This window comes from Protopterus annectens, chromosome 1.part0, assembly GCF_019279795.1.
Source record: "Protopterus annectens isolate FY-2018-M chromosome 1.part0, PAN1.0, whole genome shotgun sequence".
Classification (NCBI taxonomy): Eukaryota; Metazoa; Chordata; order Ceratodontiformes; family Protopteridae; genus Protopterus; species Protopterus annectens.
This window is the reverse complement of record NC_056725.1, coordinates 826,995,724-827,015,618: the sequence shown is the minus strand read 5'-3', so window position 1 is coordinate 827,015,618 and position 19,895 is coordinate 826,995,724. Positions and strand designations below refer to the sequence as shown.

The 19,895-nt window shown below is 38.8% G+C and overlaps 1 protein-coding gene across 1 annotated transcript in view; it reads left to right on the top strand.

The window, feature by feature from the left end:
- The window catches only part of NOX3 (NADPH oxidase 3), a 650,715-nt gene that overhangs the window by 17,243 nt on the left and 613,577 nt on the right, over window positions 1–19,895 (top strand). Inside the window, exon 5 of the mRNA XM_044063461.1 lies at window positions 165–249. Coding sequence (XP_043919396.1) covers window positions 165–249 — 85 coding nt within the window. The remainder of the gene's footprint in view (window positions 1–164; window positions 250–19,895) is intronic.

Below are 19,895 nucleotides of genomic sequence, written 5' to 3'. Positions count from 1 at the left end.
CAGATTTAAGTATTTTTCTAAGATGTCTGTAACCTTGTTTGAAAAATGATACTGCATGTTAAAAGCTTATTTTTCTTTTAATTTTCAAAACATAGTCTGTGCAAATTAGTATTATATTACAAACTTGGTTAAGGATGCTTTTTTGTGCTTTTTGTGTGTTTTAGTGCTACAGAGGAAAAATGAGACAACAACTTGACAAGAACCTTACTTTCCATAGACTGGTGGCCTATATGATTGTACTACATTCTGGTAAGATTTACACTAAGTGTATCAGAAATATCAGAATGTTGTGATTTGTATTCAGAGTTTTCTGGAGTATTATATGATCTGACAACAACACTTAATTAGGTTTTAGAGTCCTTGTCTGCTATTGATGATTGTATGCTTTTGTGAAACCCAGCTTGAATTACAGGTCATAATACACTGCTGACAGAAGAATGGTGTTACCTGCTCTCACACGCTGACAGCATCACCTGTATTGTTGAATTATAAGTAAGACTGAGTACCAGATTTCATAGTTGTTGCATAAGTGGGGACTAAACACCGAACCATAGCTGGGTAATCTGTTTATCTGTACAGTTCCCTGTACCGCTAAAAAAGTTCAAATTCAAGATCAAGATCAAAAAAGAGAGAAAGGGAACTCTTCTGCTCTGAAATTGTAGCAAGCTGCTTGCTACAGTTAAATCAACACACATGGTGCACTTCAGAACTTGGGCTGTGAAGCTCTGACTGGAACTGGAACGTCAGTACTATTTTATAAAGCTGTAATATCCTTGTGGCTTCTAAATCAGTGCCAGTACTGCACTACAACACCATTGGCACCTGCTGATTGTGTCCCCTAACACCTTGTGCCTGGGGCAGCCACCCCTCCTTTTCCCTGCCCTAGTTGTGGCTCTGCCTATACATCAGCATATCATCCTACCTTATGAGTGGGCTGCACGCACAAACCTCCAGTGCTGGCTCACAGATAGAAATTAATAGCATCATTCTGTTCTCTCTGGTGGGGGTTAAACCGGAAGTTTCATTAATGTTTGACAACGGTGTTGTATAGCTTCATGCCAGCTGTCACTGCTGTTTCATATGTGGAAGTATTTAGCTTCAAGTTACAAGTTAGACTGTACAGTATTTCTCAGGTATGTTTAATAAGAAATTAGTTTTAGTGTAATGTCTTATGAGTGAGACTAAGCAGTAACCTCACCTGCACTTCTGACTCACATGTGGGACTTAGGAAGCCAAGTCATGACTGATAGTAAATGATGCTGTAAAGCATTAATGTACCAGTCAAATGCAGCCTCCCAGGTGACTGATATATGGGGTTCAGCAATGTTTCATGTTACTGTGTCACGGTGAAGACTTTATTATGCTGCAGTGCCAGTTGGAAAAGTGAGCATGGCCAAAGCATACGCCTTCATGTTATGAACAGCATTAAATTGTTAAGGACACTACTGGGTCATAGTAATGCTGCATTCATTTAATAGTTTTTGTTGGTAGATTGTTTATACTGCACTTTCTTTTCTAAAATCATTTTAATGAGTTTCTTTTCAGATTTCAGTAATATCTTTACACTCAATATTTTTATTTCCATTTCATCAATTTACAATTCATGATTTCCAATGCTGTCTAAATTAGCCATGTCTGTCTACTACTCCCTTTCATGTCCCCAACCATTTTCTGTGCTTACCTTCCTATCATACAACTACTTCCCAAATTTTCTATTAAACCTCCAAGCTTTTCCTGTTTTTTTCTCCATCCATAGTACCTCCTCAGTGTTGCTTCGCTACCTTATATGGCTCACTCCCTGTCTTTTCCTCCCAATCACTATCATTTAGTGTCACACATGCTTCCCTCTCTCTAAACATCTTGTGAACCTACTTCCTCATCACAGTCATTCCACCTTCTACCAACCTTAGAGAGTTGTTCCTGTCATTCCTTACATTTATCCTCTGGACATGTCTCCTCTTATCATAATTAACATGTAAATGCAAATTCCTGCATCCCCTTAAGAGGCTCACACTGCCATATGAGATAAAACAACCCTGCCTCCTCCTTTCCTGTACCTCAAACACTGGCCATCTCTGGCCTTTTTTTCCTCATTCTGTCCATGAATAAGTACCAGCTGGATAAGAAGCATATTTGCCTATTGTAACACAATTTTGACATTCTCAGTGACTGTACATTCTCCAAGACTTCCATTTATGCATCATTATCCCACACTGAGTTGGGAAGTCCTCTAGCCAAAGCTCTCAGGACACTTTCCGTCACCCTTCTTGTCTTCATCTCATTTCTCTCTTTTTTTGTTCATCTTCTGATTCATTCTTTCCTGCTTCCCCAGTGTTCCTGTTCATCACTGGATCTACCAGCCTTTCCTACTGCCCCTAGACTATCTTCTTATTAGTCTGGGGCCAGTACAGATCCTAAGTGCACCCTGGAAGATTGTGACATTGACTGTTTCCACTAGGAGATTTTTTTTCATTTATGATCTAACCCTTGGTATCCCCCCCTCCATTGTGTTCGCCTGTTATGTCTGAGAGCTACTGCCCTCTGTGGACCATGCCTCCCCACAAGTAAGGCCTAGATGAATGTCACTCCCATGGGCATGCCCATCCCTCCTTAACAATGCCTCAGACACCTGGGCCACTAATCAAACCTGAGTCACTAACACTGCAGGTACAGCTTTATCCCTCTACATCATGGTGTTGATGATCTCCTCGCTTCATGATAGATCTTACCTCCCTTTGCCTTCAAATACTCTTCTTTTAGCTCACACCCTGTTCCTTTTCTACTCCTTTCTCCCCCCCCCCGCTAAAATACTCCATACCTGTAGATAGTACCAAAAATCCTTATGCCTTAACTGAAATCTCTCTATAACCTCCACACACTACCCTGGTGCCTCTCTTACCTTTCCACATACTTGGCTAGGACATATTATTCTTGTATCTCCCCAGCTCTTTATGCTCATCTTATGCTTTTGTTTCACTTTAAGCAATTTGTTCCATAACCCATGTTTCTTCCCTTATGCTCAATGCCCTCCTTTTTCCACAGCATTTCTTCTCCGTATATTCCTTGATCTACCACACTTCTCGTTTAGTATCACAGTCATCACATAATCCCTAAAATAAGGAACTGCCCCATCCTCCTGCCTGGCCTGTTATGAATATCATATCTCTGCTTATCTGCAGTAGCTTCCATTCCATATAAAATAAATAGTTGCCCTTTCCAGTCACAGAATTACCCTTTTCCTGTCCTTTTTGCTGATGTACCCCATTGCATACACAACTGTAGGTAGTATTTCCTGCTTAATGCAAGGGCAATTATGTCCAAATTCTTACATTATGCTCCTTGATGGTCCCACTCAAATTTAGGCTGAATATTTTGAGTGAACTCCCACTGTCATCTCCTCATTCATACACAGTCCTGACCCTCACAAATTGTCAATATCTCTGCCATCCTCAGGAGATCCACCTTGTTCCTTCTGTTATAAACATGCTGTCATCCATGAACAGAAGAAATCTTAACGTTCTGCCCCTCATCTCTAAATGCTTCTTAACTCTTCAGCATGACAGCTGACATCTGGCTTGACATTGTGCCAACCTAACCTCTTTCAGTTATAGAAGGTCACATAATTTAAAGAGCTTATTATGTTATAAAGAAATAGATACACGTAGTAATGTTGGAATTAGTTCCAGATAGGACACATTTCCATGTCATAAGTGTACCTTTTGTAAATGCATTTAAAAAAGGGATGCTTTAAACACCTGGCACTTGACAGAGCATTTCTGGTGAAGAACTATATTGACTGTGATTCCCAACACCTAGTATACTTGGCACAATGTCATGCCTGCATTTCTTTCTACATAGGTAAAACTGACCAGAAATTAAATGACTGTATTGGTAATCGTCTATCAGACATTAGGGGAAAGGTACAAACCAATGCATTCTACAAACACATTTTAAATAATGTCAACACATTTTTTTAAGTTCTTGGCACTAGAACCTATTATTTCTAACAGCAGAGGGGGTGATTTCAGTCTAAGGACAGAAATTACTGAATATAATTTTATAAACTGATTTTATGCAACTCACTTTCCAAGCTTAAATGAGCACAACTTACTGAAGCCTATTTTAAAGAAACATAATCTATATGCAACATGGTTTACTTGACTGGCAGATATTTTTAACCAATGGAAGCAATTTATCATGAACATGTGACTGCTTTAAGGTTATTTATATAATGTGCCAATTTAATTAATTCGTTTTTCACCTGATGAAGCTTTGAGCGAAAGCATTCTAGCTTGTGTGATATATTAAGCTTGTTTTTCTGGCTACACAGATTTTACCTCCTTTTTGGATATACTTGTCTTTATCTACTGAGCAGTTCTATTTTTGTTTGCATTTCCTCTTTCCTCTGTGCTCCTTAATAAATCTTTCTGATAGAGCATACCATCTCTACCCCTGACAAACCCAAGCTTTTTCTTCCTTCTACCCATACCAGCACATTCTCTCATTTTGCCCCTAACACCATAGTCAAATCTTTAAAGTCCAGATTTAGCAATGCTTTGGACGTATAGTTTCCCCTCACTCTCTCCCCATGGAACCAGGGAAAGGAAGCCAACAAACTACTGAAACACAAAAGCCAAGTCAGCAGCACCAAGACCCACCACAGGAAATATCAGGAATCCAGAAAATGTAAAATAAAACAATTTATTGAAGCACTTTTCGTTGCTTGTAATGTGGCAACTTCTTCAGAAAAAATACACAGTTTCAAACAGTAGTTTATAAGTAATTGAGACATGTCATGTGATGACCACACCTCCAGTAAGTCAAGTTCTTAAAACTCTCCTCTGATGTACGACATCTCCAAGTTCTTCTCTTTTATTTGTTCAAATGTAGAGGCAATGCAAGAGAGAGAGAGAGAGAGAGAGAGAGAGGCTTCATAGAGCTCATCTCAGTAAAAATGCACAAATAGCAGGCAAATAATATGGCATGAGGGCATGCTTGGTCTTTTTCAGGAAAAACAATACTGTGCAGTACTGAAGATGTGCTGTGTGGATGTGGCTGGGTAAGTAAATGCAGTGTGTGGCCATGTGTGCACGCACATGGATGTGTGTGTGTGTGTGTGTGGGGGGGGTCATATTTCTCAACTGTCCAGATCTTCACAGAATATCCAGATTTTTACTTCAGATTTTTTGTTCTGTTCCTCTTACATTTGTAATTTTCTGGCAAATCAGTGAAGATTGAAGTTGTTAAATAATGACATACATTTGAGTTTCAGATTTTGGTATCCTTCAGAAAATGTATGGTAATATAAATAGTACAGTTGTGTCTGCTTACCATAAATGTAGATATTCGAGTGCCTTCACTTTTGGAATAAAAACAGTATGGGATATCCTTGTTGTGGCAGCTGTTGGCCAGCCTAAATGCCAGAGATTTCATCCCCTCCTCCTGGACCATTAGACGCCCAGGAACTGACATCAGGAAACTTGGGTATAAGGTAGTCAGCAGGTGCCATGTTATGTGGTCTTTCTTGCCCCCCAAGAAGGAGCCACGCACTCTGCACCCCAGGCCAATAGTGCAAAGCACTTAAACTGTCCCCAGTGATCCCCTGAATAGAGGAGCTTGAAAAGCTAAATTAGTAATAAGGTGGGGGGAGCAACCTTCACGGGATGGGTTAGGATAGGGGACCTACCCCAACCATTAAGGACAAGAGAGGTGAGGGAGAGTAGGAAAGAATACTGAAACAGTGCAAACACTCGAACATCTACACGTATGGTAAGTAGGCATAACCATGCTGTGTTCATCGTGTTTCACAGTTGCAGTAATGACAGTAAAGAAAGATTCCCAAAACATAGAAGGGAGTGGTTTGGAAATATTAAGCTGAAACGAGAATGTCCTGCAAAACAGCAGAGACAAAACTGGTTCTAATAGTGGAGAATTGCAGTACTTGGTAAATGTGTGGAGAGAAGATGAAATGACAGCTTCCATTATTTCTTTTGTGGAAATCCCTCTACTGAAGGCTATAGTAGCAGCAGTAGCACTTGTAGAATGTATCCTAATTTGGTCTGGGGACCTTTTCCAATGTGTCTGGAGCAAAAAGAAGATACAGCTAGAACTATATTTGGAAATTATTAGTTTGCTTATAGGGTTTCTTGTTTTGTTACTAGCAAAGGCCATAAAAAGCTGGTTTGTTTTCCTAATGTTGTTGCTTTTTTTTTTTTTTTCAAGATAATACCTGAACTGTCTGGGAACATATAAGGAATGAAGAATACACTCTTCCCTGTTTTGTGGATGTGGAAAGAAGGCAGAAAGGGGGGGGGGTGGATTGGTTCAGAGATACTTCAGTGACCACTTTTAGCATAAATGAAAGGTTTGTCCTGAGACTGACCATACCAGCGTGGAAGATTAAGAAGTGCTTGGTGCACATTCAGGCTTGCAAGTCTGAGACCATCCTAGCTGAAGTAATGGCCATGAGAAAAGCAGTTTTCCAAGACAGAAGTTTGATGTCAACCATAGCAGCAGGTTCAAAAGGTGATAGGGTAAGCTTTTCTGAAACAAAATGGACATTCTAGAAAGGAATAGGTAGCCACCTGGGAGGCCTGATGTAAATGATGCACATTAGAAACACTTTCAAAAGGGAGTCAGAGAAGACAGAAGGCTGCATAAGGAGGCAGGCAGAAATCACTGAAGCGTGAATCTTAATGGTGGAATCAGAGATATGCAAGTTAAATAATTCTTCTAAGTAAGTTAAACCAATGGTAGCAATACACTAAGTGGAAGTTGACCTTTTGAGTGGCACTAAGCACTAAGTAAACCTTTTCCATTTGGACTAATAAGATTTTCAAGTACTCAATTTAATGGCCTCTTTCAAGATAGCCAAGACATCCTTATCAAAGGAAATCCCTTGAGGAGAAAGTATTAAAACAAAGCTGTAAACCTCAAGGTGCTCAGATTGGTGTGTATAATGGCTCCCCTGTTCTGGGTTAACAGGTTTGCTCTCTGAGGTAGCAGCCAGGGTTCCTACTTGCTCATGCTGTGGAGCAAAGGGAAACCAATGTTGCCTTGGCCAAAAAGGTGCATTTAGGATCACCCTTGTCCCCTCATCCCTCACCGATCTTCAGTAAAACCTTGAGGATGAGAGGTATGGGAGTGAAGGCATATATTAACAGACATTTGTATTGAAAGAAGAAGGCGACCATCCTCTAGGCCTTGCTGCATGTGGCCATTGTGCAAAAGTTTTCTAGCTGGTTGTTTAAATTTGTGACAAAAAGGCCTATTTCTGGCATATTCTATTTTTGAGTTAACTATTGAAAAATGTCCTTGTTTAGAGTGTGCTAGTACGGATATGTCTCTGATCTACTGTGGTGGTCTGCTAAAAGGTTGTTCCCACCAACAAGTATTGGACCATCAGTTTTAGTCCCATGGACTGAGCTGTATCCCACAGCTGCATGGCTAAGTGACACATAGGATAAGAGTTCATAGGTTCATAGGTTATTAGGCTAACAACTACTAGAGCACTTACCAGCCTAGCTGCACACCCCAAACCATTTGGGTCCCACATAATCACATCGTGGGCATCTATATGGGTGGTGGCATGATAGTAGAGAGGTAATTAAGGATTTGTGGGGAGGTGTTAGTTAGGGCAATACTCTTCGTATTGACAGTCTCTGTCCATAAGGGACTGGGGGTAAATTTATGATTTTCCGACCAGTTGTCAAGGTTTCATTTGAATAGGCTGAGGGTTGAACCCTTTTTCACATGTATATGGAGTCTATTCCATGGTGCGGGGATCCTTTGGGACACTTATCTGGCTCTCCAGCATGTTCTGTTTCAGTCACAAGCAAAGTTCAGACTATCTGGATCTAGTGCTTTTGGTGCTGTTTGTTTTGCACATGTGCAACAGATCCATCAGGGCTGGGTCTGAAGAAGCCCTGTAAGCCAGGCAAAGATTCCCTCTCAGCTCAGCAGCCTGTAAGAGACTGAATACAGAGACAGAGTTTTTGGGCTATCGGTGTAGGACAGGGTATTCATGCTTTGAATTTTCCTGGTGAGAAACCTTTGTGGGAGTTCCAAGGAAGTTCCAACTGTTGCAAGTGTCTTGTTAAATGCATCACAAGGGGGGCATTGTATTCAACGATGGGTCTGATAAGGGTCAAGAAGAGTACTAGTTATAGTTAGTTTAGTTAGTACTAGTTATAGTACTATAACTTCCCTGGATCTGGACTCCATATCCTTACCTATAAACTGGATGACATAGAATGATTTTCTTACTCTATTAGTTACATGTTAGTCAAAGGTTAGATTGCTGTCTAGATATGTCCCAGATCCCTTACTACTGGGTCGACTCTTAAGGGTGTTTTATTGATGGAGTAATTAACTTGAGTTGACAGTTGCCCAAAGAGCATTATAATGCATTTTTCGATATTGAGTTTTAGACCATGGCTTTGGCACTAGTCATTTGTCTGTGTTAAACCCTTTTGCAAGATATTGGTGTCTTGGGGGGGATCTGTTATAGCTCCATATTTAGTCATCTGTGAACTTGGTGAACAAGAGGCCTCAAACATTAACCTTGACTTCGAAAAACTAGATACCAAACAGGAGCAGGCCCAGCTCAGAGCCCTGGGGTACTCCACTGGTGACCATTCTCTTGGTGGGGATGGTCTCATCTATCATGACTTCTTAGGTCCTGTCTTTGAGCCAGTTGGCAATCCAGCGGGTTTTGTAGGTATTTATTTCTGGCTCAGAGTTTTTGTCAACAATGCCTGAGTGGAGTACTGTATCAAATACCTTGGCTAGATCAAGATACACAGTATGCAATGTTTTACCCTCATCCACTGCCTTGGTAATCCTCTCAAAGAAGTCTACCAGGTTAAGTAGGCATGACCTTCCCTTACCAAAGCCAAACTGAGATGGATCCAGTGTCTGTAGGTTGTCAATGTATTTATTTATCATTTCTATCTTAATTCATTTCATGACCTTGCATATTTGGCATGTTAGGCTGATGAGTCTGTAGTTCACTGGTTGGTTGATAGTCTTCCCTTGTGGAGTGGAATGACGGCTGTGGTCCTCAATTTGCTTTTAACATAGCCTGTTTCAAGGCTGTAGTTGAAGGCTTCAAGTGATCCTGATAGGTCATGTTTTAGACTGTTCAGGAGTCAACCAGAGATGTTGTCAGGACTCATGCAGGCAACGTTCTTGGCTTTAGTGAGTGCTATCAGCACCTGACCCCTGTTGATAGCTGAGGGGAAGTATGTTGGAGGGGATTTCACCTGTTGGAGCTGGGGGTGTGTGAGGGTTGTCGCATGTCTTGTGTAGTCAAATGGGACACTGAGGCTAGGAATGGGTTGAAGTCGTTTATTGTATATAAACACATCAGGAGCTGTAACTGGAACATAAACTTCAAACTTCATATGCTTACTGACTGACTCATTACTTCAGGCACAATCACATGTGCATCTCCATTCAAGCTAGCACTCATACTGAATGAGTATACAAAATGGCACTGATCTTGCACATGCTCATTAACTTATATGCACATGCTGTCAGACTACAGTGGCTGACTAGGTACAATATACACACTGATCTAAATCCTCCCTCTTTAATTTTGTTCAACATGCAAATAGGAGAACAAAGACATTTTGAGAGCTAGACAATATATCAACATTTTAGCAAGCAAAACTGAGTTCAAGTCCAAGTCTCTATGTATTCTGGATTCAGTCTGGAAATTCTACCCAGTCTGGTAACATAGAAACTCTGACTGCGTTTAACAACAGGAACAGTATCTGGGGATTCTTGCACAAGTGGAACATCAGAGATGAAGGAAGCACACTGTCCTTTTGAATTCGAACAAGTGTAGAGTCACTCTGGGAATTAGCGTCGTCAGCACAGGCAATCTGCTATGTCACTGGTTCAGAGGCAGGTAACATGTCTTCATTTCCATCTGAAATCCACTCCTTCTGATTGTATGATGTAAGATATCAGTTCCTCATAAATGTTCTTCATGATTCCCAGTTGGTCTTATCCTTTAGATGTTTGCATTCTCACAACTTCTCCTTGTAGTAATGGTCTAAGGGATTTACTGGTCTTATTGTAGTACAACTGTTGTGACTGATGTTTTCACAAAAGTTAAGCCCTGACCACTCTGTTGTTCTTTACATTTGGTACTAACAAACTATTTACTGATTGGTAGAGCTGTTGTAGTCTGTCTGGACATTAATCTCTAAGCAGGTGAACCAAGCAAATTTCCTCGAGGAATGTTTCTGAGATTGAGTAAGTTAAGAAAAACATTGGTTCCATCTCTCTTTGATTTCTCTGACAAATGTTTTTCACTCTGAACTGCACACTTAGCTTACCCATTGGATTGTGGATACTCAGGACTACTGGTAATATGAACAAAGTCCCAAGGCTCAGCAAATTTCTTAAACTGCTGACTTGTAAACTGTGCACCATAGCCAGACATGACTTTGTGAGGACTACCTTGGACAGAAAAATGTCTCTTCAGTTTTGTAATGATGCTGGACGTCAAGTTAGGAAGGAGGTCAATTTCAAACCAATCTGAGTAAGAGTCTACTAACACTAAGTAATGCTGACCATTCCATTTGAAAATTTCTGTGACAACCGTCGACCATGGTAATTCAGGAATCTGGTGTAGCTGAAGTGGTTCTTTTTGTTGATTCGGTTTAGTGCTATTGCAAATTGAACATGGTCATAGCTCATAAGAAAAGCTCAGATGATATTCGAATATGTATTGATCCAAGAGACTTACACAAAGCACTTAAGCGTCTTCATCATCCAATGCATAGAGTAGAAGAGGTAGCCGCTCTCATGTCAAATTCCACTGATTTCTCAGTCTTAGATGCAAAAAGTTCTTTTTGGCAAATTTTGCTGGATCACAAATCTTCATTACTAACCACATTCAGTACACCATTTGGTAGCTACTGATTTTTGAGAATGCCATTTAGAATCAATTCTGCCAGTAAAGTCTTTCAATGTGCAGCCTGTGGAGCACTAGTTTTGCAGACTTTGCTGAATCAAGTTTCTCACCAGCTTTTTCTTTAGCAAACATATGTGCTTATATAACATTGCACTTGGATCCAGTGTCTACTTTAAGCTCTACGGGTTTTCCATTAATTTGCACAGTACAAAATATTTCACTCTTTGCTGACAACTGATAATCTACTGTATTAACTGTTTCATCAATCACAGGGACACCATCAACACAGAAAGCTTGCTCACAGCTCTCAGAGTTTGCTAGTCTCTATTAGATCTGCTTGCTTCGTCAGATGCTCTTTTAACATAAATCTGCAACACTTTAGACTTGCAAAGCCTTTTGAAATGATTCCACATTTTAGATCTGTGACATTGCTGACCAAAAGCTAAACACTTTTTCCGTTTAGGTTCATAACTGCCTCCACAATTGTGACAGTTATCAATGAGGTTAGGTGTGGCACTACCTCTCGGTTTATATTTCTTAATCCTCCCAGCTCCATGTTACACCATCAACATTCACACTAGCAGATACTGCAAACATGGCTTTCTCATTCGTAAGCATATTCATATGCTTTTCTCTAAGCTCACATATGTGGCAAATCTCAATGGCTTCATTCAATGTTAATTCACTATCTCAAACAAAATCTTTCTCACTGCATCCTTAACACCACATACAAGACGGTCTTTTATCAACTCATCTTGTAGATCCCCAAATCAGCATGTTTTTGCTTTATTTCTTAAGTCAGTAATATATGCTGCAATAGTTTCACCAGGCTTTTGATTTGTTGTGTAAAATCTGTGCCCTTTCATTGTAATATTCATTTGAGGGTTACACATTTCTCTAAATTTACAGTTTAAGCATTCAGAGTCTTCCCGGATTTCAGCCTGTATCACAATATGGTGGTTCTCCCCTTCCCTTGCATACATGATAGGTGCATACACAAATGAATGTTCTCACTCAATGGCTTCTATCTAAGCCAGCTAAATTGAGAAGTATAAATGCTCTTCTACTTGTGTCTTTATCAGAAAATGCAGCCTGTATGAAAATACCATATTCATGCTCAAACACTTACCAATTCTCTATGATATTATAAAACTCCAGTGGTTCAGGTCTGCGAAATCCCTGTGCCATAATAACAAATTTCTTTCAAACATAAGTATAGACCTGATACTTGTAATTTTGCTCAAATGCACAACAATTTCTCCGAAAATGCTTTATTTTAACACTGCAAATACCTCGAACACTCCAAACACTTTAGACACTTTGAAAAATCTTAGTTACTGTGAAAAAGTCATACATTGCAAAAATATGGGCATTTTAGCATTTCTGAACATTTTAAACACTTTGGAAATGATTTCAAACACTTTAATCATTATAACAGTATTTCTGACATTTCGAATAACTTGGTAATTATTTTGAACACCTTGAATGCTATGCCAAATGTCTGGTGACTGAAAATCATTTAAACAAATTTAAGTACCTTTGAAACCCACTGACCTGTATGTGAGTTCACTCCTGTTTATTACTCCACTTCTAACTGCATGCCTCATAATTTGTGAAATGCTTCAACTACGAATCCCATTCTGACACTATTTTACATATGTCATGTATTCAAAAGAGATACTGAAGCACAGAATGAGTTCAAGTTATTTATTGTACATAAACAGCTGTAACTAGAACATATACTTTGAACTCAATACGCTTACTGACTGACTCATTACTTTAAACACACACTCATGTGCATCTCCATTCAAGCTAGGACTCACACTGAATGACTATACAAAATGGCACTGATCTCGCACGTGCTCAGTAACTTATATGCACATGATCTTAGACTACAGTGGCTAACTAGGTACAATATACACACTGATCTACAGGGGTATTTTGAACTGAATTTATCAGCCAGTAGTTTTGCTACATCACCCTGATTGGTGAAGGTGGTTCTGCTCACCACCTATTCAGCACACTGTTGTGTTTTACCTTTATGATTCGAGACCGAACTGAAAAAGTCCTTGTGATTATCCTTAGCCTCTGAGGCTATCCTGACCAAGTAGTTGACCTTGTTGGACTTAATTAGAACTCTTAGATTCTAGTTTATTTGTATAAGAGAACACTTGTTTTTAAGTTAGTTGCTGTTCCTGATTTTGGCCATGATTTTTTTGTCTTTTACTATATACCCTCTTTAGGTCAGAATTCCACCAGTGGGGCTTGTGTTTAGTGTTTGTTTTGGGTTTCCTTCTGGTACATATGGCAGCCTCTATGCAGCCATTTACATGCTTTTATAGGGACCCTGTGAATAATTCTGCATAGATTTCAGTGGTCTCGGGGTTAGGTGGAGCATTGAATTTTGATAAACTGTCACTTAATAGAATGTAGTTTGACTTAGAATAGTTCTGTCACTGGTTTAGCTTCACCTTCTGGGTTAATTTTTACTTCAAAGAGACTGATTTGTGATTCAACCTCACTAGTGAGAACATGATATGGTGGAAGGTGGGGTTGCAATGCTCTCCCATGTTGGTGAGTACCAGATCCAGTATGTCTGATCCTTTGATTGGAGAGTGCACTATCTCTTCCAAGGTGTTTATGTTAATAAAGTCCAGGAAGCATTGTGCCTGTGATTTTGAGGCAGTATAAGTTTCCCAGTCAATAAAAGGGTAGTTAAAGTCACACATGAAATGGGTGTTTGGTTGGGTGGTGAGTGCCTCTAGTAGGTTTAGGTAAGAGTCAGGAGACTCTATGGGGTATAGATGGTGACCTGTAGCAAGCAATGATATGGTGAAGGACCTTATCTATGGTGCCATGGACCTGGATGAGCTCCATGGTATCATCCTGGGTAACTAACCTGAAGGTATGTTTGTTACTAAAGTAGATTGAGACACCTCTACCTTTGAACCCAGTCAGTGCTGTTCTTGGTCTAAATTTGTGGAAGTCTATGTAGCCTTGAACTGCCAGAGTACATTCTATGGCTTTAAACCAAGCCATGGTAATGGCACAGATATCTACATTCTCCTGAGTAAGGAGGGCTTGAAGGGTGTGTTGGTTTTTTGTTTAAGCTCCTAACATTGAGCAGTAACATCTTAAATTTGCTTGGAGGCTTTTTCACTATGCTGGTAGCTTTGGCATTTTGGCATTGCCTAAAAAGGTTCTAAGGGGAGTGGATAAAGTTTTAACCAATATACAAAAGCTAAGGGGGAACAGGTGCAGCACATCCTTGGCAACACAACATGGTATGTTGACCACTTCCTCCCATGCTGACAGATATTAGCTCTCCCTGGAGTGACACCAGAAACTAAGCCAATTATTAAAGTCAATAATTTTATATTCGTACTGTGGCATCATCCTTGGTGAAGGTAAAATGCTGCTCAATCCAAGGCTCATACCTTTCTGTGACAAGAACCATTATGTCTCTTTCAATATAGTCATATGAGGTACATCCCAGGTCATTTACACCCATATGAACTACAATAGAATCTTATTGTTATATAGGGTGCAATGACTTGAGTCCATGCATGCATGATATTGCTAATCCTGGCTCCAGATAAGCAAGAATCCATTATCTTCCCCTTGCCTAACGGACATCTGTCAATCACAAAATGGATTCCCCAATGAGAAGAGTATTGGGTAAAGTATATGCATGCCTTATGGACTTTGGTGTTGCTTTTGGTGTATGTTCTAGTGATTGCTGAAGAGCAGTGCAGTCATTGGGTGGCTTTGGAGATCTTTCAGATTTAGGAAGGTTTCTTTTCTGCACCTCTGCATAAGATAATGTGTGGTGTGTGTGTGTGTGTGTGTGTGTGTGTGTGTGTGTGTGTGTGTGTGTGTGTGTGTGTGTGTGTGTGTGTGTGTGTGTGTGTGTGTGTGTGTGTGTGTGTGTGTGTGTGTGTGGTGAGCAGTATGTGTGAGGGATGTTGTGTGGGTGTTCCTGACAACATAATTTGTATGCAACATTTTTTCCTCCAAGGAAGTTGTGTATTTACATCTCTCACACACAATGTTACTTTCTTTATATGATTAACTGGCTGTCTCAGAACATGAGACAATTGCTACATTGCCTTACGGTGCCCAAATCAAAAATGTCTAGTTTCCTAGGAGCAGGTGGCTGGAAGTCAGGCTGCAGGGAAGAGCCAAGTATGCAAAAAGAGAAATCCGTGGAATCTCTCAAAGTCTCAGAAAAGCCCTGTATGCAACCTATACTGGGTCCAAAACAAACCAAGAATACATTTTGCAGTGTGAAGGGTGTGATGTTCACTTCCTGAATTATGTTATGCATTTAGTTCATGTAAGAAAAATCGATCTGTAAAATATAACTGTAAAATATGTGCTACAAAGTTGGACTGTCACAGGATGGCTACAGTGGTGCAGTGGTTAGCATTGCCACCTCACAACAAGCAGTTCTTTGGTTTGATTCTCAGCTGGGGTACCATCTGTGTGGAGTTTGCATGTCCTCCCTGCGGTCGCATGGGTTTACTCTGGGTGCTCCAGTTTGCTTCCACATCTCAAAGACATGCTGTAGGTGGACTGGACAGTCTAAACTGGCCCTAGGTGTGAATGTGTGCATGTATGTGTCTTCTGTGGAAGGTTGGACTGGCAACTCAACACTGTAAAACTCCACTGCCAATTGTTCTGCGGACCACTGTTCCACTGCAGCGACCCCTAACCAGGAAAAGCTGGAAGAAGAAGGTTGTTCACGGTTGAGTTAAAAATGGAATATCCTTTATTAAAACACACAAACAAGCGATCCTAGTTTAGTATAATGAAAAGCATCAGAAACATTCCTTATATATAATCAGGTTGTTTGGAGCAAGCAAGTACTTACAAAGGGTGGTTCTGTTAAGAGCAATAAAAGCATTAAAATCATTCCTTTAGCCAAGTTCCCCTTCCCTCAACACCATAGTGTAATCAGAGACTGTGCTAACTAAAACTAAATCTAGAAAGCTAGAGACAAATTACAATCTAACACCAGTTTATTAATTAACACTTTGTGTAGGCTAACCAACTAAACAAAACTTTATTAATTAAGAAACAAACTTATTAAATAATGACTAACAAAAAGATCTACCAATAGACATCTACCAAAATAAATAATAATAAATATACAGCTTTTAACAAAGATCACTTTCATATCAAATAAATGCTTAATCAGTTTTGTGTGTCAAAAGCAAATCATAATATGAATAAACATGTGTATAGATATACAATTGAAAACCTAAGTAGGATGAAAAAACATAACAATAATTGCTAAGCTGGAAATACAGTGATAAATGTTAAAAAAAATATTAAGGCCATGGGGATCTGTTAAAGTGTGGCATCTAACTGAAAAAACAATTAGCTTGAGAGTGTAAGACTGCACTCAGGAGTAATTGGAACCTTTAAAACAAAACAAACAGAAAAAAAAAGAAAAATAGGTGCATGCATATTGTATGTACTATCAGACTTTCACTGCCTAAATGGAAAAAGTGTAACAAAGTGTTCCGCTTAAAATCTAAAGTAACATTTAATGTGGAGCCATCAAAAATTATTAATTTATACTTGAGCCACCTAAAGTATATCCTTTGTATAACATTGTAAGTTAGTGCAAAAAAGAAGTAAACAGTGTTTGATATTTGTTTTTAAACACAATATTAGCAAGTAATGTCAACATTAATCAGTCCCATGTCAGTTTTTTAAGTCTTTTTAAACAATGGGGCAGTTTTCTGAGATTTAGTATGCTTTTTATGGAGCAATTATAATTAAGCCCCAGTTTTCTAAAAGAGTTCAGTTTCAGCTGCCACAGTAGTTCATGTTTTTCTAAAAGATTAGTGGTGCCTCCTTCCAGTTCCAAAAGGTCCGTCCATAAGGTCAATAATTTGAAATTTAAAGCCAGTGTGTCTCAGTGTTTTGGGCCAGCCAATGGCTACCACAGCAATGATAGCCCGTAGTGTCATTACTGAAGCAGTGAAACACAATGAACATCCTCTTAGTCTTGCCACTGTTTACATTTATAAGAGCAGTATTTAAAATTTGGTCCTGATTTTGGGCCTGTCCCCCTCCCTGTTATTTTTGGCCTTTTCCAGATTTCTTGAACTCAGAGTTTGAGCAGTATGGTGCGTGTGTGTGTGTTTGTGAAACAAAGCCAATTATATTTTTAATTGAAACTTGTGGCACAAATTTTCAAGAAATGAACTTTTCAGCAGTAAGAGAAACCTGCAAACTGAACAGAAAGTTGATGTTGTTCTCCATGATAACTGGGTTGTTTGGCATTAGTTTGTCATTAGTCTATGGTGTTTGAATAATTTGTTGCTTAGATCAAAGTTTTTGTCTAGTTAAGAAATCAACAAAATTAAAGCTTTCTTTGTTTTGTAAAGGTTAAATAGCTGAACACTGTGCTTGGTTTATAAATTAGTAAAACATATGCTGTTAGTTACGGGTGCAACTACCAATGAAAGAAGGAAATTGTTTTTGCTGTGGTAAAGCTGTATCACTAATGCTTACTGTTTTACTGTGCTAGTGTTAATAATAATGGAGAGAGGAAAAAGAAGGGTAGGTGTTCATCCTAATCCGTATTATTGTACTTTCACACTCTGGCAGCCAGCTGCTAGATAGCAAGAATTATCCTGATAGCTGGAAAAGCTGTTAAATGGCCAATAATCTGGTTTTATTGTATTCTCCTGCTCTTATTGTTCATGTTAAGTTGAAAAACAGTTTTGCTACCTGCTCTTATGCTGTAACTGTTACAATAATTTCTTAACTACACATAATGAAGTGCCAAAATTATGCTTACAAAAATAAATGTTTTCAGGAAGTAGATGTAAGGTCAACAAATTGTATTATTACATATTCCTAGGCATGTGCAGATATGTAAATATGGGTCAGGAATATATTGCATCAGTATATTCATGTTAAACACCCCGGGAACTACAGAATTACTTGTCTTGGTATGTGAATATTCATAGGGAAGTGTAAGGGTGATAAACATTTGTAGCTCGCCGCATATTTCTCAACTGTCCCTGAATTTTATAGCATATTCTGCTTATCACCCTGATTCTGAGGGAATTTCCTTGTTTTAGGAAATTCTTTCTAAATATTTTCATAATGATTATAGTAGTCAAATAGTGCCAGACAACAGAATTGCACTTTTCATGAAAATAAATGTTAATTTAAATCTGACCTTAAATTGTTCTAATGAAACAAAGTGCCCCATCTGTGCCTTCGTTCCATATTATTTTTGGATTTAGGTAATTTTTTTATTAACACTTCTACTAAATTATCACTTAAGACATTTTGAGCTGCAAATTGACATATTTAATCCAGCAGCAAATTGATGGATTGACATGTGGGTGGGGTGGGCAGGATAACGAAGACATAAAGAAATCTCAGTGTCCAATACCGTAATTGTTTTTTTTTTATTTTTTTTTTTTTTTTGCTTTTTTTTTGTTGTTTTTGTGATTCTGATTGTTGGTTTCTCAATTTGATTTATTGTGAGGATTCTGCAAGCAGCAAATGCTGATATTAGTATTTTTATAACAATCATTGATATCTCTAGTGTGAGCACCCTGTCCTTGGATAATGTGCAGCAGGTATATACTGTCTGATGCAACATTCAGTTGTGTTTTTGTGTGATATGGATTGTTGTGTAGTTGGAACTTTAATTTTGTTAATGTTCTTGCTGCTGAATCTAGGTTTTAGGCAGTGGTCAGGAAAATAAAGGTAAGGTGGCAAGCTTCTGCCTGCATTGATGGATTATTATGGTTTGAGTAACAGCTGAATGAGGTTAGGGAACCTGGTACAAGAGCTGTACTTTTTTGAATTTAATATACTTCTGTATTAACCATTGTTTGGCACTTGTTATACATATTTTCATATTTACCTTCTTTTTTTTTCATAACTGAATTGTTTGAATATCATTGCAAGGTATAGCTGGTCACACCTCAGTTGGTGGTGTAAAAACACATTGCTAATGTTTCTGCTAACTCTGCCTTAAAACTGAACAACAACTATGGGGAAATTACTATCCATCTATACTCACAATTAGAGAGGAGATAGCTAGACTAAGGTAATCGAGTAATGAATGTACCCTTGTAATTATACCTGTAATTATACCTGCCAACCTCTTAGTGCAAGACATCTGGATAAAGCCTAAAATAATGGGGTCAAAGGCCCAAAAATAGGAAAAGATTTTAAATTTTGCTCTTTTATAGAAAGTTTAAAGTAATGAATGATTGTGTTCATGTGTTACTTTATTTGTTACTTTATTCCTGGTGTTATGGTTAACCAACCTTTAACTGAGGGGTTTTACTTTTTATTCAATCTGTTTTTGTTGTTTAAACCCCATTGGTACATGGCAGAAAGCTTGGATATTGAGCTTGAATATTTCCCCTGTGGTCCGAGGATGGTCTAATGCTTCGATTGCTACAGTAAGTTGTTGACTATGAAAAGTAATCCGTTCTTGAATTTGAATCTATCAGACAACGTGGACAGTACTCATGAGGTACGTAGAGACATAGATCAATTTTTTATGTGAATTAAGGGAATTGGAGCACATATTATATAAAGTGAAGAGACTGCAATAGCAAAGACTGCGTATGGAGGCTTGTCTGCACCATGGGATTATCCCGAGAGGCTTACGTGTTTTTAAAATGCTGATCTATGGTGAGCAGTTTCCAGAACTCTTAAAACAATGGCAAGCCCTTAATGTAGAACAAGGTTTCAGTTATATGAAATTGATCATTGAATTTTTTTAGACCAGTGGAGACTGATTTATGTAATTCTGTCAATGCCTTACTGCAGAAAATAAGAACTACCTATGATCCATGTCTACTAAAACTGGATGTTTTGTGTAATGATATTCTTACATATGAAGTAAGGCTATGGCAACAGAAACAACGGAAACTTGAAATTGACTTTAATGACTTCAAACTGGATTATATTTTTG